Source organism: Sinocyclocheilus grahami, unplaced genomic scaffold (assembly GCF_001515645.1).
Source record: "Sinocyclocheilus grahami isolate Dianchi unplaced genomic scaffold, SAMN03320097.WGS_v1.1 scaffold767.1, whole genome shotgun sequence".
Classification (NCBI taxonomy): Eukaryota; Metazoa; Chordata; class Actinopteri; order Cypriniformes; family Cyprinidae; genus Sinocyclocheilus; species Sinocyclocheilus grahami.
In genome coordinates, this window is record NW_015505946.1 from 315,793 (window position 1) to 335,688 (window position 19,896).

At 36.6% G+C, this 19,896-nt stretch overlaps 2 protein-coding genes across 3 annotated transcripts in view; both read left to right on the forward strand.

The window, feature by feature from the left end:
* srp68 (signal recognition particle 68) overlaps positions 1–12,365 on the forward strand; it is a 48,923-nt gene extending 36,558 nt beyond the window's left edge. Inside the window, exons 10-16 of the mRNA XM_016245756.1 lie at positions 1,413–1,480; positions 1,555–1,708; positions 4,663–4,757; positions 5,006–5,135; positions 6,886–6,961; positions 7,612–7,664; positions 11,245–12,365. Coding sequence (XP_016101242.1) covers positions 1,413–1,480; positions 1,555–1,708; positions 4,663–4,757; positions 5,006–5,135; positions 6,886–6,961; positions 7,612–7,664; positions 11,245–11,472 — 804 coding nt within the window. The 3' untranslated portion in view covers positions 11,473–12,365. The remainder of the gene's footprint in view (positions 1–1,412; positions 1,481–1,554; positions 1,709–4,662; positions 4,758–5,005; positions 5,136–6,885; positions 6,962–7,611; positions 7,665–11,244) is intronic.
* A 1,797-nt stretch (positions 12,366–14,162) lies between these two features.
* The window catches only part of evpla (envoplakin a), a 26,181-nt gene continuing 20,447 nt past the window's right edge, over positions 14,163–19,896 (forward strand). The window contains exons 1-3 of one of the 2 annotated variants that reach the window (XM_016245755.1): positions 14,350–14,410; positions 16,818–16,866; positions 17,720–17,819. In XM_016245755.1, the coding sequence (XP_016101241.1) occupies positions 16,847–16,866; positions 17,720–17,819 (120 nt within the window). In that variant the 5' untranslated portion in view covers positions 14,350–14,410; positions 16,818–16,846. Of the gene's footprint in view, positions 14,411–16,817; positions 16,867–17,719; positions 17,820–19,896 lie in introns of both variants that reach the window. The other variant, XM_016245754.1, reaches the window with a different exon arrangement.

Consider the following 19,896-nt stretch of genomic DNA (forward strand, 5'->3'; position numbering starts at 1 on the left):
CTCTCTCGCGTTTTCTCTCTCTCTCTCTCTCTCTCTCTCTCTCTCTCTCTCTCTCTCTCTCTCTCTCAGTTTTAGGTGCTTTATTGGAATGACGAACATTTGTACATATGAATTGCAAAAGCAGTGTAGAGTTGCTGCATACAGTCAAAGGAGTGAAAAATGTTACATGTTAAAAACAAAGTCTTTAATTTATACTGTAACGTTGAGTATCAATGACATTGGTCTTCTTTAATAATAGGCTACTTAGTAAAAAGATGCCATTAAGCACATATGGGTCATTCAGTGTCGAAACTTACTAAAGTTAATAGATTTTACTAATAGACTGACCCTTTGTAAATAACATGATGTTGCCATCTTTCTAAAGTAATTTTTATCCCCCTGTAATTTGGCTCAGAATCTCAGGGGAAAATCATTTGACCCCCCTCTACAAAAGTGGATTGCTCCGTTAATATACATCGATGACATTTAATATTTTAGCTTTCATCACTATACATGTTTATCTATTATCAAGAAATTGAATAGAGAATGCTAGTGTTAGAGGATCAAGCTTTAGCCGTTTCTTGAAGATGGTTCAAGACTCAGCTGCTCGGATTGAGTTGGGCAGGTCATTCCACCAACAGGGAACAGTTTATTTATATATATATATATATATATATATATATATATATATATATATATATATATATATATATATTTATACACATAACACGTACTTCTGGCCCTCAAATCTAATTGGCTGTGCGGTCTTTCCAGCCATGCAGATGCGTCCAGCATCACCACAGGGACCGTTGTTTATCACTCCGCTTGCAGCATTTCTGACAGTGAGTGTCATTTTGGGTATACCGAGCGGGCAATCTTTAATCTCTATTAATTTATTATTTGTTCCAGAGCAAATAATTTTGTCAGGGCGATGTTTCATAACTTTATATTTTTATATTATAACTTCAGAGCGCTGCCTTTGACTGAATTGCTTAGCAACTTTTATAATGGATATTGTTGCTTTATTAAATATTATTGTTCAATAAATAATATTTTATATAAATTTTATTTAATAGTATTTTCTGATTAGAAATGGTCTGTTAGTGATGGTAGTTCTGACTTCAGTGGAGGTTAGACTGTTCATGAGTGAGTCAGTAGCAAAGACTTTTATATTTAAAAAGGACTGAAACAAGGTTATAAAAAATTATTTTTACTTTTTTTATTTTAATAGCACTTTTTAAAGACTCAACCAACAAATGCATTGAACATCGTTGTCGTGGGAAATCCCCTTAACAGTTGAAAGGATACTACGACAAATATCGCTTTCCTCACAGTCTAGCTAAGGACAAACACTGACATCCAAAACCTATAATGTAAAAAAAATTATAAATAAAACTGTTCAACATAAAGGGATGTGTGTTTTGCCTCAACAGAAGCAGAGAGAGAGAGCAGCAGAAGGTGCTGATAGTGGCAAGGTGTCTAATCTGCAATACCTGCACAGGTTAGTATGACAACTTAACTACTTATGTTGTGATTCCTGACAATCATGTGGTGATATACATATTCTTTGTGCAGCTACCTGACATATATCAAACTGTGGACTGTGGTGAGGAGGAATGAGAGCATGGCTCATGCGCTGCAAGCTAAACTGAAGGAGCCACAGACTGATGAGAACAAGAGAGGACCACGACCACAGGACCTCATACGACTCTATGACATCATCCTGCAGGTTCAGAGATCGCATATTCTTCATGCATGTAAACATTAGGGGTGTAACTGTTCTCATGGTTTGGTACGTATTGTGGTTTTGGGGTCTCTGTTTTTGTACAGTTCTGTATATTTTGTGGTCGCTATTTTGGTACAGTTTGGTATTTGGGGGGATACTATTTAAATACTATTTGTTAACTGACACTTGAACAGTTTGCTTTTAACGAAAGCTTTTTTTAAATTTCTAAATAAAATTTTTAATTTAAAAATATCTGCATCATTATGCAACACCCAGGGCTAATTTATTAAAGAACAAATGTTTTAAAATGTTTAGTTGTATGTAGGGATCAATTTAGCATTCACACTACTTCTGAAACAAAGGGCTAATGGATTTGCAACAGTCACCTTTTTGCTTCCAGTGTAGACAGACTTGAGCTGTTGTAGTGTAGACACTTTAAATATTCTGATGTTTTCCTTCATTTATAAATGATCTTCCTGAGTAGTTCTTAGTGTTTTTGTATTCATTTAATTTGCACTATAGTATGCTCATTCAATGACAAAACAGATTGGATTATTTTTCAAATAAAATTTTACGGTAACACTTTCTATGAAGCCCATATTTATAACACATAAGGGTATTCTTAAGGCATTATAATGAATGCATAATGCATTATAGAATACCTTATAATATGTTATATCATCTTATAAATAATCATAACAACAATTATAATACATTATAATGCTTAGTCAATCTTAAAACTTATAACCACAAATGTGTATTTATAACACAATGTAACCATATAAAATCTATTTTTTACATTTATAATGGACTATATATCTTGACATTGTTTATTTAAGATCTGCACAGTATCTTACTACATCTTGTAAGTGGTTAGATGTGGAGTGTTATTTGAGTGTTTCCTGTGAGGCTTAATATTAATTTTGATGTGAGCTGGTTAATAATTTCAACTGAAAAAAAAAATTGGCAAGATATGAGACTTATAATACATTATAACTATGAGAAATAGCTCTTAAAAAAAGCTCTTATAGGTCTTAAAAGCTATAACCACAAATAAGTAAATATAGAATGTTGACGTACTTGCAAAGTTACTTATAGTCAGTCTGTCTGTTGGGGAACCGTCAAAATAATCAAACTGATATTACATTAAAAGTAGTTCAAAGCAAATATGTCTTATTACACATTCATCTGATCTGATATCTGATATAATAAAAAATATTATTATTATTATTATTATTATTACTAATAAGTAGTCTTTGATGGCTTTAAGTAAAGTAGCATAAGAAAGATGGCAAGATAGGTGGAGTCGCATGGTAGAGTCGATGGTCTTTACACTCTTCGGTCTTCACACGAGGAGGCCTTCACGCGACCGCTGCCACGGTAAACTAAGCTTTTTTTATACCCGTCTACCAAAATACTAAATTAATTCAGCTGGACACACTTTCCTTATTATCTCCACAACAAATGGCCAAGCAAGCGCAGACACTGACAAGATACGCAATACAGAACGAGACCAAACGCGATATCAGCACGTCTCCACACAGTAACCAAAACTAGCGTTTCCTAGCAACGACAACTGCACTACACACTAATGAGACAAGTAAATACACTTAGGAGCTGCTTTTAACTTCAGCTGATAAAGACTGCTTCTCTCAAAGAGTATTTCTTTACACTGTTTTCTGCTAGCGCTTGAACACACTTTCCTTATTTTCTCCACAACAAATGGCCAAGCAAGTGCAGACACTGACAAGGTACGCGATACAGAACGAGACCAAACGCGATATCAGTACGTCTCCACACAGAGATATTATAAAACACTAAAACTGTTCTTATGAATATTCATAAGATGATATAACATATTATAAGGGTTTTTATAATGCATTATGCATTCATTATAATGCCTTAAGAACACCCTTATAATGTATTATAAATATGGGCTTCATAGAAAGTGTTACCAATTTTACTTTGCTGTATTTTCCAAAAACTTATTTGACAGTTTGTGCAAAATTCCAACACATTTATTTTGTGCCCATTTACTGTGCTTGTTCTGCTCTTTTCACTTAAGTGTTTACATGTTAACATTTCAGTCGATAAATTAATAAAAGTCAAGCCCTATAGCAGGGTTCCTCAGATCTTGCCCTGGAGGGCCAATGCGCTGCAGAGTTTAGCTCCAACCCTGATCAAACTCACCTACCTGTGGTTTTCTTATGATCCTGAAGACACTGATTACCGTCCGGAAGCAGATCTGGGAGGATGACGTACAGGTTTCATCCATAGTCTGTCTGTTTAAACGTCTGCATTTAGCTTCAAGCGGCATCTTTGATAACTGTATTATATAAAAATGATTTCCATTCCGATTCTGACATCCAAAAGCACAACAATTCATTTTACTCATTTCCCTCCACTTGTTCCCAGTGTTTTTCTGCCACCACAATGCGCTGCATGTGCAGCTTGCACGTAACTGTGACGTCTACTCCAAATCGGTCTATAGAGTGTGACGAAATAAGAGGAGAGTATCACAAAGAAATCAAACGAAAGATGGTCACAAATAATGCATGTTAATACCAGGTGGAGATGGTAATGCGTCTGATCGCTTATGATCAGATCGCTGAAAACACATTTCAACTAACTCAACATTATGTTTAACACTATACTGTGATTAATGATATAGAGTATCCTAAATATCATCCACTATGTGAATTGTCACATTTTGTACCATAACATATTGTGGCACAATGTATTGTTACATCACAACAAATGACTACATTCAAAAGTAAAGTGATTAAACTGACTTTTACGTAATGGTCTTGAGCAGGAATTGTGAGTAGCAGACAGGCAAAGGATCAAGAGGAGTAACTAAAGCATGAAGCATCACACACCTGAACTGTATGCCTGTTATGCCTCTTTTGCTTCTAATTTCTTTTCTTTTTACACTATTTTATGTATTCTTTCTTTAGAGTCTTGCTGAGCTGTCATCACTGCAGGGTTTAGAGGAGGACCATACCTTCCAGAAAGAAGTAGCACTCAAGACACTGGTCTACAAAGCTTACAGGCGAGTTAGTCCTTGATGACTGCTTATGTATGGCCCTGATTCCACGTGGGATGATGTGTTTTTGGTTATCCAATCACAAGTGGTCAGTGCTAAATTCTGGTGGAAAAAGGGCTAAAACCTTTTGTGATCACATATTAATACCAGAAACAAGGCAATGTGTGCTTGCTTACATGTTCTATCAGTCCTCTGTTAAAGTAGAAAAATGAGGAATACTTTTTAAATATTGTGTGTCCTTGCGCTTTGGACAGGTGTTTCTATATAGCTCAGTCCTATGTTCTGGTGAAGAAATGGAGTGAAGCTCTGGTTCTGTATGAAAGGGTTCTGAAATATACAAGAGAGGTCCAGTCCAAAGCCAAGAGCTTCAATAACAGCCTTAAGGTACCAAACACTACACATTACTTCCCTTACAAAATTGTGATGGCACCAAATCTAAAAATATTATTAAAAGTGTATTATAGATTTTGTTAGCATGTTGAATTGTGTATAGATAATTTTTGGTCATCATTTTGCCATGGTGGTGCCTTTTACATTTACATTTAGTCATTTAGCAGATGCTTTTATCCAAAGCGACTTACAAATGAGGACAATAAAAGAAGTCAAAACTAACAAAAGAGCAACAATATTTAAGTGCAAATGACAAGTCTCGTTTTAGTCGTTTCTTGAAGATGGCTAAGGACTCAGCTGCTCAGATTGAGTTGGGCAGGTCATTCCACCAGGAGGGAACAGTTAATGAAAAAGTCAGTGAAAGTGATTTTGTGCCTCTAATATGCCGTTCACTTGCAGAACGCAAGCTTCTAGAGGGCACATAACTCTGAAGTAATGAATTTAGGTAAATGGGTGCAGAGCCAGTGGTGGTTTTGTAGGCAAACATTAATGCCTTGAATTTAATGCGAGCAGCTACTGGTAGCCAGTGCAAATTGATGAACAGAGGTGTGACATGCATTCTTTTTCGGCTCATTAAAGATTAATCTTGCAGCGGCATTTTGACCCTAAAATCATACCATTGAAATTACCAGTTGATTTAAATACGCTAGCAATGAGTGTAATCTGCCATTACTTTTATCTAATAAAGGAAAAATCCTGCAATTTTCTGGTGTTATTGTACGATTGATTTGGGCATTTTATCAAACTTCTCAACACATATCCTGCCACAAGATTGCTTTTAATCAGTACACAAATCATAAAAAACTAATTTAAGATTATATTTGTAGTTTCGAAGTTTCACTTTCAGCTATGTAGTTCTTCTAGTTGAAATAGATATATGCAATTAGATTAGATTATTTAAACCTTATTGTCCCAAAGGAAATTTGTATTGGACACATACAATACGATATCTGCTATTTAAATACAATTAACATACAATGAATGGGGCCATGTATCGTGAGATTTTGAGTGAAAACCTCCTTCCATCAGCAAGGGCATTGAAGATGAAATGTGGCTGGGTCTTTCAGCATGACAATGATCCCAAACACACCGCCCGGGCAACGAAGGAGTGGCTTCGTAAGAAGCATTTCAAGGTCCTGGAGTGGCCTAGCCAGTCTCCAGATCTCAACCCCATAGAAAATCTTTGGAGGGAGTTGAAAATCTGTGTTGCCCAGCGACAGCCCCAAAACATTACTGCTCTTGAGGAATGGGCCAAAATACCAGCAACCGTGTGTGAAAACCTTGTGAAGACTTACAGAAAATGTTTGACCTCTGTCATTGCCAACAAAGTGTATATAACAAAGTATTGAGATGAAATTTTGTTATTGACCAAATACTTGTTTTCCACCATAATTTGCAAATAAATTCTTTAAAAATCCTACAATGTGATTTTCTGGTTTTTTTTTCTCATTTTGTCTCTCATAGTTGAGGTATACCTATGATGAAAATTACAGGCCTCTCTCATCTTTTTAAGTGGGAGAACTTGCACAATTGGTGGCTGACTAAATACTTTTTTGCCCCACTGTATAATACATAAAGCAACCCATCACTACCCTAACCACAATATACAGTGAATACATAAACTACAATAAAACAACTAAACTGTACACTACCCATCATGCAACACCTATAATTCAATGAGTTCCACTACATAAACATTTTGACACTCAGTTTAGCCCTCATACTGATACTCCATTTCTCTTAGGATCTTCCTGATGTCCAGGAGCTGATTGCTGAGGTCAGTGCTGAAAAGTACTCCCTCCAAGCTGCAGCCATCTTAGGTGGGTGAGCATGACCGCAACTTTTTCCATTGCACAAGCATTCAGTCATTCTTAAAAGTATAGTTCAGCCAAGAATGAAAATTCTGTCATTAGTTACTCACCCTCATGTTGTTACAAACCTGTAAGACCTTTGTTCATCTTCGGAGCACAAATTAAGATATTTTTGATGAAATCAGAGATCCGAGTGGTTCACAAAAATAATGACTTTATTCAACAATTCTTCTCTTTATTCAAGAATTGTTTAATAAAGTCTTTATTTTAGTTTTCTTTGCGTACAAAAAGTACTCCCATAGCTTCATAAAATTACAGTTGAACCACTGATGTCACATGGACTATTTTAACGATGTCCTTACTATGTTTCTGGGCCTTGAACGTGGTAGTTCCCTTGCTGTCTATGCAGGGTCAGAAAGCTCTCGTATTTCATCAAAAATATCTTAATTTGTGTTCCAAAGATGAACAAAGGTCTTACGGTTTGGAACGACATGAGGGTGAGTAATTAAAGACAGAATTTTCATTTTTGGGTGAACTATCCCTTTAATGAGCCAGAAAAAGTCTTGTTGACCTTCCGCCCTCATCCACAGACACATTTGCCATAGGTTTTGAAAGCTTTGTTAGCTGCAACTGACTGTGACATTGTATTTGTGTTTTAGACACAGAGGATGTTGCTGAGGTGCCCCCACAGCAGCAGATTAAAGACACCACGGTAAGAAAGGACAAATGGAAACTTCACTGAATATTTCCAAACATTTTCCACGAGTTTACCATTATTAGCGTTATTAGTTTGCCCCAGATTAAATAAAATATTAAAAGATGTTATATATACGATATTACAATGTTTTGCAATTAACTTTTAAAAAAACATTTGCTGATTGTTATTCACAAGCTCAAGGTCATGTCTAGTTTACAGTTTTAGACAATACATGCAGACATTTAACTGCTCTTCAGATACTCATACACAGAAGTGTTTAGAGAAAGGAGGAGGAGGAGAACAGTGGAATGTTGCGTGGCAGATTGCTTTGTATGTTTTACAGCTTCATGGTGTGCTGCACTCTGGGATTATTTAAATGAATAGTTCTCTCAAAAATGAAAATTGTCGTTGTTTACCTTTTTTGTTTGTTTCAAACCTGTGTATTTGAAGAACTCTCAAGCACCAAAGAGTACCAGCACACCAAAAAAGCTCCATTAAAGAGCCATGTAAAGATTCTACAAAATTCTCTACTTTCGTGTTCCATGGGTGAAATAGCAGCATAGGGGTTTGAAATGAAGGCATAGACATAATTTGTGGGTGGGACATGTATCCACTTTTCTAAAGCCATTGAAATATAGCTGGCAGAAGGCATGTTCAACACAGAAAAAAGCAACTCCAATCTGTTATCCTTCATAATTTATTCATCCTTTTTCCAAACTGCTTGTCCTATGTAGGGATGCTGGAGCCTATCCCAGCATCTCAGAAACAACCTGGATGGATGGCTGGTCCATCACAGGCCTAACACATACATACAGACATACACATTCTCTCTTGCACCCTATGGGCAATTAACTGTCTCCACTTGTAATTACTTCATAAAAAAATTAAATACATTTGAATTTATAAAAAAATTTACACACCCTGAAACGGAATGCTTTAAATTTACCATGCATTTTGCTTAAGTACAGTTTTATACAAATGTTTGGGCACCTCTCTTAGGCTACGTAATAATTTGCTCTGTCTTTATACGGTCATAGTGATATGCCTTTCAGTTTCTAGAGAAAGCTGGATAGTGTAATGTTTTTCAGAGAGAAATTCTTGGTGTAGCAGAATTGAGTTATAAAATATACTGTGCAAAAGTTTGGGCATCCTTTTAATTTGAGTTTATTTGAATACCTGCAGTCACTTAATGCTGATTGATTGCAACACAGAATTGATTTGATTGACTCAATGAACCTTACGCTGCAAACACGGGTGCAACCAATCATGAAAAGGATATTTAAGGTTGCTAGTTGTGCTTTTCTTAGATTCTTTACTGGAAAGTAGCAACATGGGAACCTCAAAAGAACTTCCTAATGGCCTAAAAACTAGGATAATTTGTAAATATGAATTAAAGGGATACAGAAAATTAACACAAAGGTTTAAAGGTCCCATATTGTCAAAACTGACATTTTCTGGCTTTTTTCATAACTGAGGTCTAGGTGCTATGTAACTACCATACAAGTTTCAAAACTGTCAATCCACAGTCAAATGCACACAGCCTGCATAAAGTAGCTGTGATTTATCACAAACCGTTGTGACATCCGTAAAAAGGTGATGTCAGAACTACTGTCACCGCCTTCAGTCACCACCCCGAGCACTGCCCACAGTCCCACTCTCCTTTTGCCAAACCCCCAGACAACATCGCGTCCATGCCATTGCTGAGCAACAACAACACGAAAACATGTAGAGAAAATGCTGTTCAGTCTGGATGTCAGGAAACTACATCATTGCACAGTAGGGCTGTGACGGTCGCCGTGACAACCACGTGGTAGTGCACGTGACGTCACACACTCTATAACAAGCATAATACAAAGTTTTGTATACAAGTGTAATAATAGTAACAGTTGCAAATAATTTTATTTAGACTATAAGTCTGTTAGTTCACAAATTACCTCATATGCCATACACAGCGTTTGATCCTTTAGATTGGCAGGTTTGAGCGCAGGAAAATACAGTACAGAATACAGAAACCAAATACTACATCGCCAATCTGGAATCATTTCCATTCATGTCACCCATCTGCATTTGTACAAGTGTCTTCAAGTTCACGTGATCGCAAACGCTCGGCTGGTCAGGTTTGTATTTACTGCATTAGGTGTTTGGAGGGGGGAAAAAAATTATTACCATTCTGAAACATCCTGTTGTAAGCGCATTTGAGGAGGTGGTTGGTTCTCTCTTGTCGTCGCCGATTTGGGGTCTGAGTTCGGCTCAAACATGTAAGGCCGGACAACATTTCTCTCAGCAGTGACCACTCAACAAACCCTTTTCTGCATTCTACCAACAAGCAGAACTGTTTGAGATATGCAAAGGTTCATCTGGACGAACCAGAAGTATTTTGGAATAATGTGCTGTGAACAGATGAAACTAAGAGTAATTTGGTCACAACCAGAAGCATTTTGGGTCACATGGATTCCATCCAGTATCAGCAGATTCTTAAGAACAGTGTTCAAGAATCAGTCAAGAGGTTGAATTTACACCAGGGTTGGTTGTTTTAGCAGAACAATGATCCAAACCATTGTTCCAAATCTACCATGGAATTCATGCACAGACACAGATCAAACTTTCTAGAATGGTCATCCCACTCCCCAGACTTGAACATCATTGAAAATCTATGGATTGATTTGAAGTGGGCTGTCCACACTTGGCAGCCATCAAACCTGACTGATCTGGAGACATTTTGCAAGGAAGAATGGTCCAAAATACCTACAGTCAGAATTCAGTGACATATCAGTGGCTATAAAAAGAGTCCACATGCTGTTATTTTAGCAAAATTAGGTTCTACAAAATATTGATTATTACATTGGGTGCCCAAATTATTGCACCTGTCTGTATTTATGATTTACATTGCACTGTTTTTTGATTCAATAAATGTTATTTCAGAACTGAAATGTTGCTGTTTCCATAAGGTATACATTATATCCAAATGTAGTTGCTTCGAAAGCCCAGCAAATTATAAATTAAAATTATAATTATGAGTTAAGCACACAAATGACATGAAATCCAGAAGTTAAACCTTTACTTATATTTCTGTTTAGAGTTTAAATTCAGATAGTGTAGAAATAGAAATAAGTAATGGGTATGCACTTTTCCCATGACATTTTACATTTGAATGATTTAAAGGAATAGTTCACCCAAAAATGACAAACTTTTGCATTAACCTGCTCACCAAATTAAACAAAAAAATTGTAATGATAAAATTCTCCAAATCTATTCGGATGAAGAAACAAACTCAACTTTATGTATGATGGCCTGGGGTAAGCATATTTGTTTTTTTTTTTGTGAACTATTCCTTTAATGACAGCAAGGATTATTATAGCCTATATTTCTCTGTTTCTAGTGATCTTTTCAGAGTAGCCCTTCTTGGAAGTCAGCATGCAATGTATTTGGTTTCCATGAACACTTCACAAATGAACAAACATGCAAAGGGTGGGGAGTGTGTTGAGTTTTGTGAATGATGGCTGTTTGTATTTAAGTTTAAAGCACATTATGAGCTGGTCTTGTAATAAGAAGGTTGTTTCTGAATTTTAAAGCTTTTTTTCTGTTTTATCTATAGCCTCTGTCTGATCGTTTGGATAATTTCCGACTAGACCCCACCCTCTTGAGCAAGCAGCCCAATCTGGTTCAGTTCCCTCCAGATTTCCAGCCAATTCCATGCAAGCCTCTCTTCTTTGACCTGGCTCTCAACCATGTGGCTTTCCCACCTCTTGATGATAAGGTGGAGCAGAAGGGCAAGGGTGGCATCACTGGCTACTTTAGAGGCTTCTTTGGCTTTGGAAGCTAAATCTGGCCCGTTTGGCTGTATTTGAAGTCATCTGAATATAAATATCTCCTCAAGACCAAGAGTTATGGATCATTGCACAGTCAAACCATTTCCCCAAAACATGCCATAATTGGTTTAAGAGGTGTAAGGTGCAGCCTGTTTGGTAGTAAATTCATACTGACTTTTTTTTTGGTTATATAAATTCTGCCAAGTATATTAATCACTGGTAATGCTTCGTGCCTCTACACCCTCTATCATCCAGAGTTTTAGTCTATCTTTATTTGATTAGATTTTTTTTTTTTTACTTAGATGCCTTTGTTTGCCTAGATCTCAATCTGCCTAGCACATTACAAAAGTGGGCTTATTGTTTCACTGAAGAAGTCTATACTTCACACTGCTGAGGATCTCAAATATTTGTTCCAACTGTGGGCTTTAGTGGTCAATCATTCATGTCAGTCATTATGATGGCATGAAGAACTCAGTGTTTATTCTATTAGAGGATGTTACAGTCACTTGAACAATCAACTGTGACAGAACACAGGAATTGCCCTCATCATTAACCTGTCTGATGTATAGATAAGGACTAAAGGATATATCATCTGTAATGTACCTTAGAAATATAAACTGGCATAATTTTGTTTACAAATCATGACTTATATTTTAAACTATCATCTTAATTCAAAGCCATAAAGAGGAAGCAAGCGATTTGCTAGTGTTTTATTTGTGATTGTTTCCTAATATAATTTGCTATCTTTGGTTCTAAAGATTACCTTGTTCTAACTAATTGCTTTCAACTTACAGATACATTTTTGCTAATTTGTCTTTTTTTTTTCATTCCTTTTGTCAGTTTTGTGAGCAAATGTTGGTGAGAATTTATTTAATCTTCAATAAACACCATGATGATGATCCTAAAATGGATGTTATAAATGATGAAACTGAATGATTTTCAGTTTGAAGTCGTCTGATTTAACAATAAAAAGTAAACTTTTTTTGGTCATCACTGCATGTACCATGGATTTGAACTGGGTCAGCTATTAAAGGTTTGTCTGACTGTGTTTCTATACATGCAAATCAGGTCTGTAAGCATACCAAATGCATGAGTCTAGATTAAACTTTAGTCACTTTCCACCTATATGATTAAGAAGTCTTGAGTAGATCTCTATCACAGCTCTTGACAGCTTTCTGTTGTCATCTGTTCATCTTCATTCCTGACCACATGCACAGCGTTCCAGCCAGGATGCGTTTCGGGCCTGAGGAATGTTACACACAAGGGAGTTTAAACTAAGTTTTTAGTTAGAAGGCTGCTTTCTCCTATTTGGTTGCAGCTTGGATTTTATGATGTTTGGTAATGGGTTAATATGTTATATATCAAAGCACAGAACATTTAGTTGACATTCCATTGTCAACTAAAAATCCTTTAAATTTTAGTTTAGTGAAGGTGAAGTTCAGGAATTTAAGATCTCTATTAGCAAAATGAAGTGTGTCAAAAATTGTTTGGTTTCTTTTGTTTGAAGGAGATGGACAGCTAATTAAAAAGCTCAAAATAAAACATCCGTTGTTATATACATGCAAGTACCACACCCCAATGTGAATAATCCTCATTCAATCCCAGACTGGGATTAAGTGTTCTGTTGATTTTTTTTTTGGTCTTTGTAAGTAAAGTATCAAGCTGTATGGACATCACTCATGATTTTCATAGTGTATGAAGACTCTAATGTGGCAGAACACATTCACTTGAATCGGAGAAATACTGATTAGTGGACATGACATGCTTTATGTAATCTTAAATTACATAAAAAAATTACTTCAAACATTTTCCTGTGAATGTATAATTATATATGAAGTTTTTACAACATCCTATTGAGAGGCTACCTATATTAAACTATTTAAGTGAACAGCGCAAAAAAAGAAAGAAAATAAGAGATAAGGTAGATGGGGTGACTTGTAACACCATCAGTTTAACAACTTTGAAAGTAAATACTGGGATGAAATCTACCACCATCAAAAAAATTAAATTATAATTTTTTTTAAATTAGAAGATAATAAGGTACAAAAAAAATATATGTTAAAGTAATTTGATAACATTTACTCAAAACCCACCCCGAGGAGTGGGGGGTGGATAAATGAACTGGGTTCATTTAAGAAAGGGTGTAGAGAGAAAGAGGGAGTGACTAGGGCAAGACATTAAGCCTGCATCTGTGTCACACCCTACCATGTGACAGTACATGTTAGAAATGTGCGCTACCACTAACTACCACGGCCCTGAGAGAAAGTGACCCAACAACATTCCACACCAAGTTACATTCACAGATTCTACACATTTAACAAGCTAACAAGCCTTAAAAAGGACAGTGTCCTGAAAATAATTAATATGAAGTCCTGGTTATATTGAAGTCCTGGTTACTGTTAATAAAAATAATTCTTCAACATGTCTAACAAAGCTGGGTCAATTTTCATAAAATACTAAATCATTATAATTCAGAGAAGATTACAGTGATTTACTGGTCACAATCTAATTTAGGGCTAATTGATAATGTTGTGACATATTTCTTCCTTTTGTTATAACTTTTAATTAATAACAACTAGGCTAAAAGATTTTTAAAAAAACAGATGATTGATAAGATGTAAATGTGTGTGTGTGTGTGTGTGCGTGCATGCGTGTGCGTGTGGGTGAAAAAATGGGAAGGTGAAACTGGTCTGCCCGGTCCTAGGGTGTCGCCCAACACCTGTTACTCAGGGCGGAGTGGAGACAGAAGAACAGCTTTACCTCACTGCTGTATGACAGTTCTAGAGAGGCAGAAAGTGTGTACAGAGAAGTTTGTGGAGGTAAAGCATAAACAGAAGTGAGACAGATTCACAAGCACACCAACGGCAGAGAAGGTGAATCTCACCTCACTACAACTTTTAGGATGTTCAAGAAGAAGGAAAACACGATGAAAGATGATTCCAAGATAAGCAAGTGAGTGCTGTTTGTTATTTTATCCTCTAGGCTGTTTTGATTCTGTTCTGTTGGCAGGCAGGTCTGAGATCAGTTTTAGACCGACTTGGGTAACCAGAGCCTAGAGAGTGAAGGTGTGAAGATGGTTAACTCTATATTTTCCTGGGAACATTAGATCTGAAATCTGTAATTGGTTAACCCTTTACAATCAAAAAATTATCTGTAATTTTTCAACAATGTTATTTGCTGGAGCCTACAACAACCAATTTGTGAATATAATTGGTTTCTTGGTCAGTGATATTTTATTCTCATTTTAAAATGTACACCTCCATTCCACTTAGAGCATGTACTGAATTTATTAGCCTAAATAAAAGAAGGAAACTGAAACATTCCAGAAAGGATAACTAGTTCCGTGGACCCTTATGCTGATTGTTTTGGTTATAATATAACCTGCTTTCTAAACACAAGTTGGAATTATTATGGTTTGTTAAAAATACACTACAGTGGTTAAAATCATTTTCATGGGTGATGAAGAACAGAGACATGAAATAGACAAAATATCTGAAAAAGTATTTCATAATATATTTATTTAACAGTAACAAAATCTGGAACAAAATCATGTGGTTATGGATTTCTGGGCAATACGACATCAAGACGACAGACCACTAATTTCTAAATCTCTAATGCACATTTTAAAATATATATTTATTTTATTTAACCACATCAGTAGTTTATTTGAATTAATGACAATATTAGAATTACAATATGAATTTCATTCCAAATTGCTCTGCTAAATAGAAACATTTCCTTGTCTTTGAATGATATATAATCAGCACCATCTATTTATTTAGTTAGTTTTCCAAAAATAAATAAATAAAAATAAAACATTTAGGTCAGTGCAGTACAGTATCTACTGCACTGGGATCAGGTCAAGAGCTTAATTTGTAACAAAGCAAGCCAGACAAACTGACTGTCTGTTGATCATCTGCAAGCATGTTCTTAGATATCAGAATTATTTTATAGAGGTCAGATCTCCCATCTAAACTCACCACTAGTCAAATCTGATTAATGCATGTGTAATGTACATACAACTGAACAGCTAAATAAAGGTGTTGTGTAAACATGCAGTAATCAGGGTCTCCCAATAAAAGCAGATGCATAAACAAAAATGATAGAAACAGTGAAAGGAGTGTCCTGGCTGCCTAAGCTCAGTTCCTGTAAGGGCTGACGTTCTTGTTCCTCCACTAGGCTGCTGGGTGTTGGTCCATTGTTTCGACACGGTAATGCAAACGTGACATTTCAAAGACAAAGACAATATAGTTCTAGTAAAATGTTATAGAAGGCATAAAGAAACAAAGATTGTATAAGTTCTGTAATAGAACAGAAACACAAAAAAAGAGTAGACATTAGAACAGCTCAGAAAAACTATAACTTATTTTAATAATTGTATGTGCTATGTTTTATGTAATTCAGTGTTTCCCTACTTCAAAATCCCGGAGGCAACCCAGCAGTACACATTTTGGATGTCTCCCTTATCTGATCCTTATCTGACCCATTATGGAATTTTCTGACCTATGAAATGGAACAAAATAACGTATGAAATCTTCAGGACTCATCTAAGAGCATCCAACAATGTCAGCAGTGATCTTCTGATGCTGCTGTGTAGAGAGTTTGATCTCATTATCTAAACCAATGTTTAGATGACAGTTGACTTTAGAATTTCATGATTTCCCTTATGTGTAATAATTATCCTTTTTCCTACAGTCACTGACTTATATTTTTAGGAAATGAAGATTTGCTACAATATGAGGCCATTGTCGTCCTGTGTGTTGGTTTAGAAGAACCCACAAAAACAATTGATGCTGTATAAACACATGGAGAAAAAAAAAATTAGTCACAAATAGGTTTCTCTTGATCAGATGTTGTCTGCTCTATACACGTTAACAGGCATGGTCTCTGTCTTAGAAGCTTGTCCAAAAAAGGTGGATGTATGGGCGGGGGAAGAGACGTTGAGAGAACGGGTGTGTGGAGGGTGGTGTGGCATTGTTTGCATTCTTAGATAAGAACAATGATGAAACTCTCGACTAGCATGGCATGATGGGGAAGAGATAAAATTGCAATGTTTTACAATTTTGTCTCTGACAGCGTGGAACTAGTTTTCATTCAGATGAATGTCACACAAAATTTGGTTTCACTAATCCGAGTAAGATATTTTCTTTCATTATGTAATAAAGCAGCTTAAATGACTGGATATAACCAATATCCACCAACTAGCTAATAAATCGGGTGGTGATTAAATAAACTGGGATAATGACTAATGAGTAATTCCACTGGAAACCCACTGAGGTCCAATTAACAGGTAGGAATATGTTTTTAAAATGCGTTTTTACCCCGTGAGCTCTCAAATTCATTGTTTTTATTTCTTCAGGGAGGAAGAAAAAGACTGAAGGTGACAGAATGATAAAGAACAGAAAAAAGTACATAATTCTAGAGTTTCAAGGCACAGGGATACCCCACCCAGATTCTCAGCCAATTCAGGGATCCTCAATATAAAAAGCTTGCATTCATTAATAATTAACATTCATTAGGAACATTTACATCCTTAATTGATATACTGTTTAACAGATGATTAGTTTATAGTTACAATGTATTTAACTTGTATTATGTCAAGTCAAGTCACCTTTATTTATAGAGCACTTTATACAATACAGATTGTGTCAAAGCAGCTTTGCAGTGTTAAACAGGATAATAGTGTGTCGATAATGCAAGAGGGCAATAGTAAATAGTCAATTTTTCAGTTAAAGTCAGTTCATCATTGATTCAGTGATGTCATTGTCCAGCTAAGTTCAGTTCTCTTCCAATGGCAATCATGCCAATAATATAGTTCCAGAAATTAAGTGTTATGTAATTTCTCTATGGACCCCCTCACGTATGTGTTGGACCCTTGAGGGTACATGAATCCTTGATTGAAAATCCTGATTCTAATCCTTATCAAGTGAAGTTTCTTAGATCTCCTTGAAACAATGCTACATGCATTCCTTTCATATGCCTGAAACAGTTCTGCTGGCCATATACGTTTTTGACATCATGAGCCAAAGAAAAATGTTCTCTGTCATTCTCACTGTTACAGTTTCTCTAATCAAAACCGTACAACTCTTCAAAACTAACAGGCTTCATTTACAGTAAATCCTACTGATAAGTGTGATCATCCTGAGTGATTTGATGCTCTACACATATTTCTTAATGTCTAATGCAACAATTTTTTTTCTTAATTTTGCATTTGAGGATCTTTTACACTTTGTCATTCTAACTCTTAATTTTGAACTGCAGATCGCAGGTGAGTAACCTGGCCTTGCTGATTGCACGTATGCAGAAGAATGCAGACACTGTTGAGAAAGATATACTGCGGGCAGAAGAGCTACTACTCATTGTAAGACAACACATTCTATTATGTTTCTATATACACTACCGTTCAAAAGCTTTGGGATCAGAATGATTTTTAACGTTTTTTAAAGGTTTTTTTATTATATAAAAAAATATAATATTGTGAAATATTAATACGATGTAAAATAAAAATGTTCTATTTTAATATACATTCAAATTTTATTTATTCCTGTGATGCAAAGCTGAATTTTCAGCATCATTACTCCAGTCTTCAGTGTCACATGATCCTTCAGAAATCATTCTAATATGCTGATTTATTATCAGTGCTGGAAACTGTTGTGCTGCTTAATATTTTTTTGTAATCTGTGATACTTTTTTTCAGGATTCTTTGATGAATAAAAAGTTAAAAAGAAGAGCATATTAAAATAGAAATATTTTCTAATAATATACACTACAGTTCAAAAGCAAACTTTTATTCTTTATTTTTTTTAAAGAAATTAAAACTTTTATTCAGCAAGGATGTGTTAAATTGATAAGTGATAGCAAAAATTTATATTGTTAGAAAAGATTTATATTTTGAATAAATGCTGTTCTTTTCAACTTTTTATTCATCAAAGAATCCTGAAAAAGTACAAAAAAAACAGTGAAAAAGTTCAGTTTCCAAAAAAATATTTGGAATTGTTGCCAACATTGCTAATTCTAATAATAAATCAGCATATTAGAATGATTTCTTAAGGATCATGTGACACTTTACACTGGAGTAATGGCTGATGAAAATTCAGCTTTGCATCACAGAAATAAATTATATTTTAAAGGATATTAAAATAGAAACCATTATTTTATATTGTAATAACATTTTGCAAGATTACTGTTATTAATTACAAGATTATCTGTATTTCTTATCAAATAAATGCAGACTTGATGAGCACAAGAGACTTCTTTAAAAACATTACAAATCTTACTGATCCCAAACTTTTGAATGGCAGGCGCTCCTACACAGCAGCAGTTCCGTGACAGAATTCCAGACCCACAAAAAGGGAAGGGATCCTCCGGTGTCTGGAGAGCATCCGGCCCCGATCCAGAACCAGCTCTCCATCAAGCCCGCCGGCCGCCGCTGACTTAGCGCTTCTGGACATGGCGCTGCCTCCAGAGTTCTCGGCTCCTGTTCTCGCCCCGGAATCATCCCCGGAAAGTTCTCCTTCGTCTCCGCTGGTCCCGTTCAGCCCTCTTTTGTCTCCTGATCCCCCCCGAGTTGACCAGCCTTGCACCTCCAGAGTACCCTCCAGTGTCCGCTCCTCGCAAGCGCCCTCCAGAGCCAGCTCCTCGAAAGCGCCTTCCAGAGTGCCCTCCAGTGCCCACTCCTCGTAAGCACCCTCCAGAGCCGGCTCCTCGAAAACGCCTTCCAGAGCGCCCCCCCAGTGCGCCCTCCAGTGCCTGCTCCTCCAGAGCGCCCTTCAGGGCGCCCCCCAGGATTCCTAATTTTCCCCAAGAAATTTTTTTTTGGGGGGCCATATACCCGTGGTCGAGCCAGCTAAGGCCATGTAGGATCCGCCATGGCCTCCTGAGCTGCCAGCTCCGCCATGGCAACCTGAACTCCCTGATCCGCCATGGCTTCCCGAACTGTCTGCTCCGCCATGGCCCCCTGAGTCTCCTGATCCGCCATGGCAACCTGAACTCCCTGATCCACCATGGCAACCTGAACTCCCTGATCCGCCATGGCTTCCCGAACTGTCTGCTACGCCATGGCCCCCTGAACTCCCAGATTGGAGGGCGCCCGCTCCCCCCTCCCCGATGGTACTCTTACGGCGTGGGACGTGCCTTCCGGGAGGGGGGTGATATTATATATATATTTGTGTGTGTTCCTGTTTGTCCTTATTTGGTCCTTCCAGTTCCTTTTCCCATTATTAGTAATCACCTTTTCCTTGTTATTAGTTATCCTCATCACCTGTCTGTCCCTCATTATCTGCCCTATTTGAGTTTGAGCCCTTTCTGTTCTCCCTGGTCTAGAATTGTTCCTGTCAACCTTGCTATGTGTGTTTTTCTGTTTCTTTTTGATTATTAAAATTAGTCAAATTCTCCTCGCTCCTTTGCTCCGCGCTCCTACACAGCAGCAGTTCCGTGAC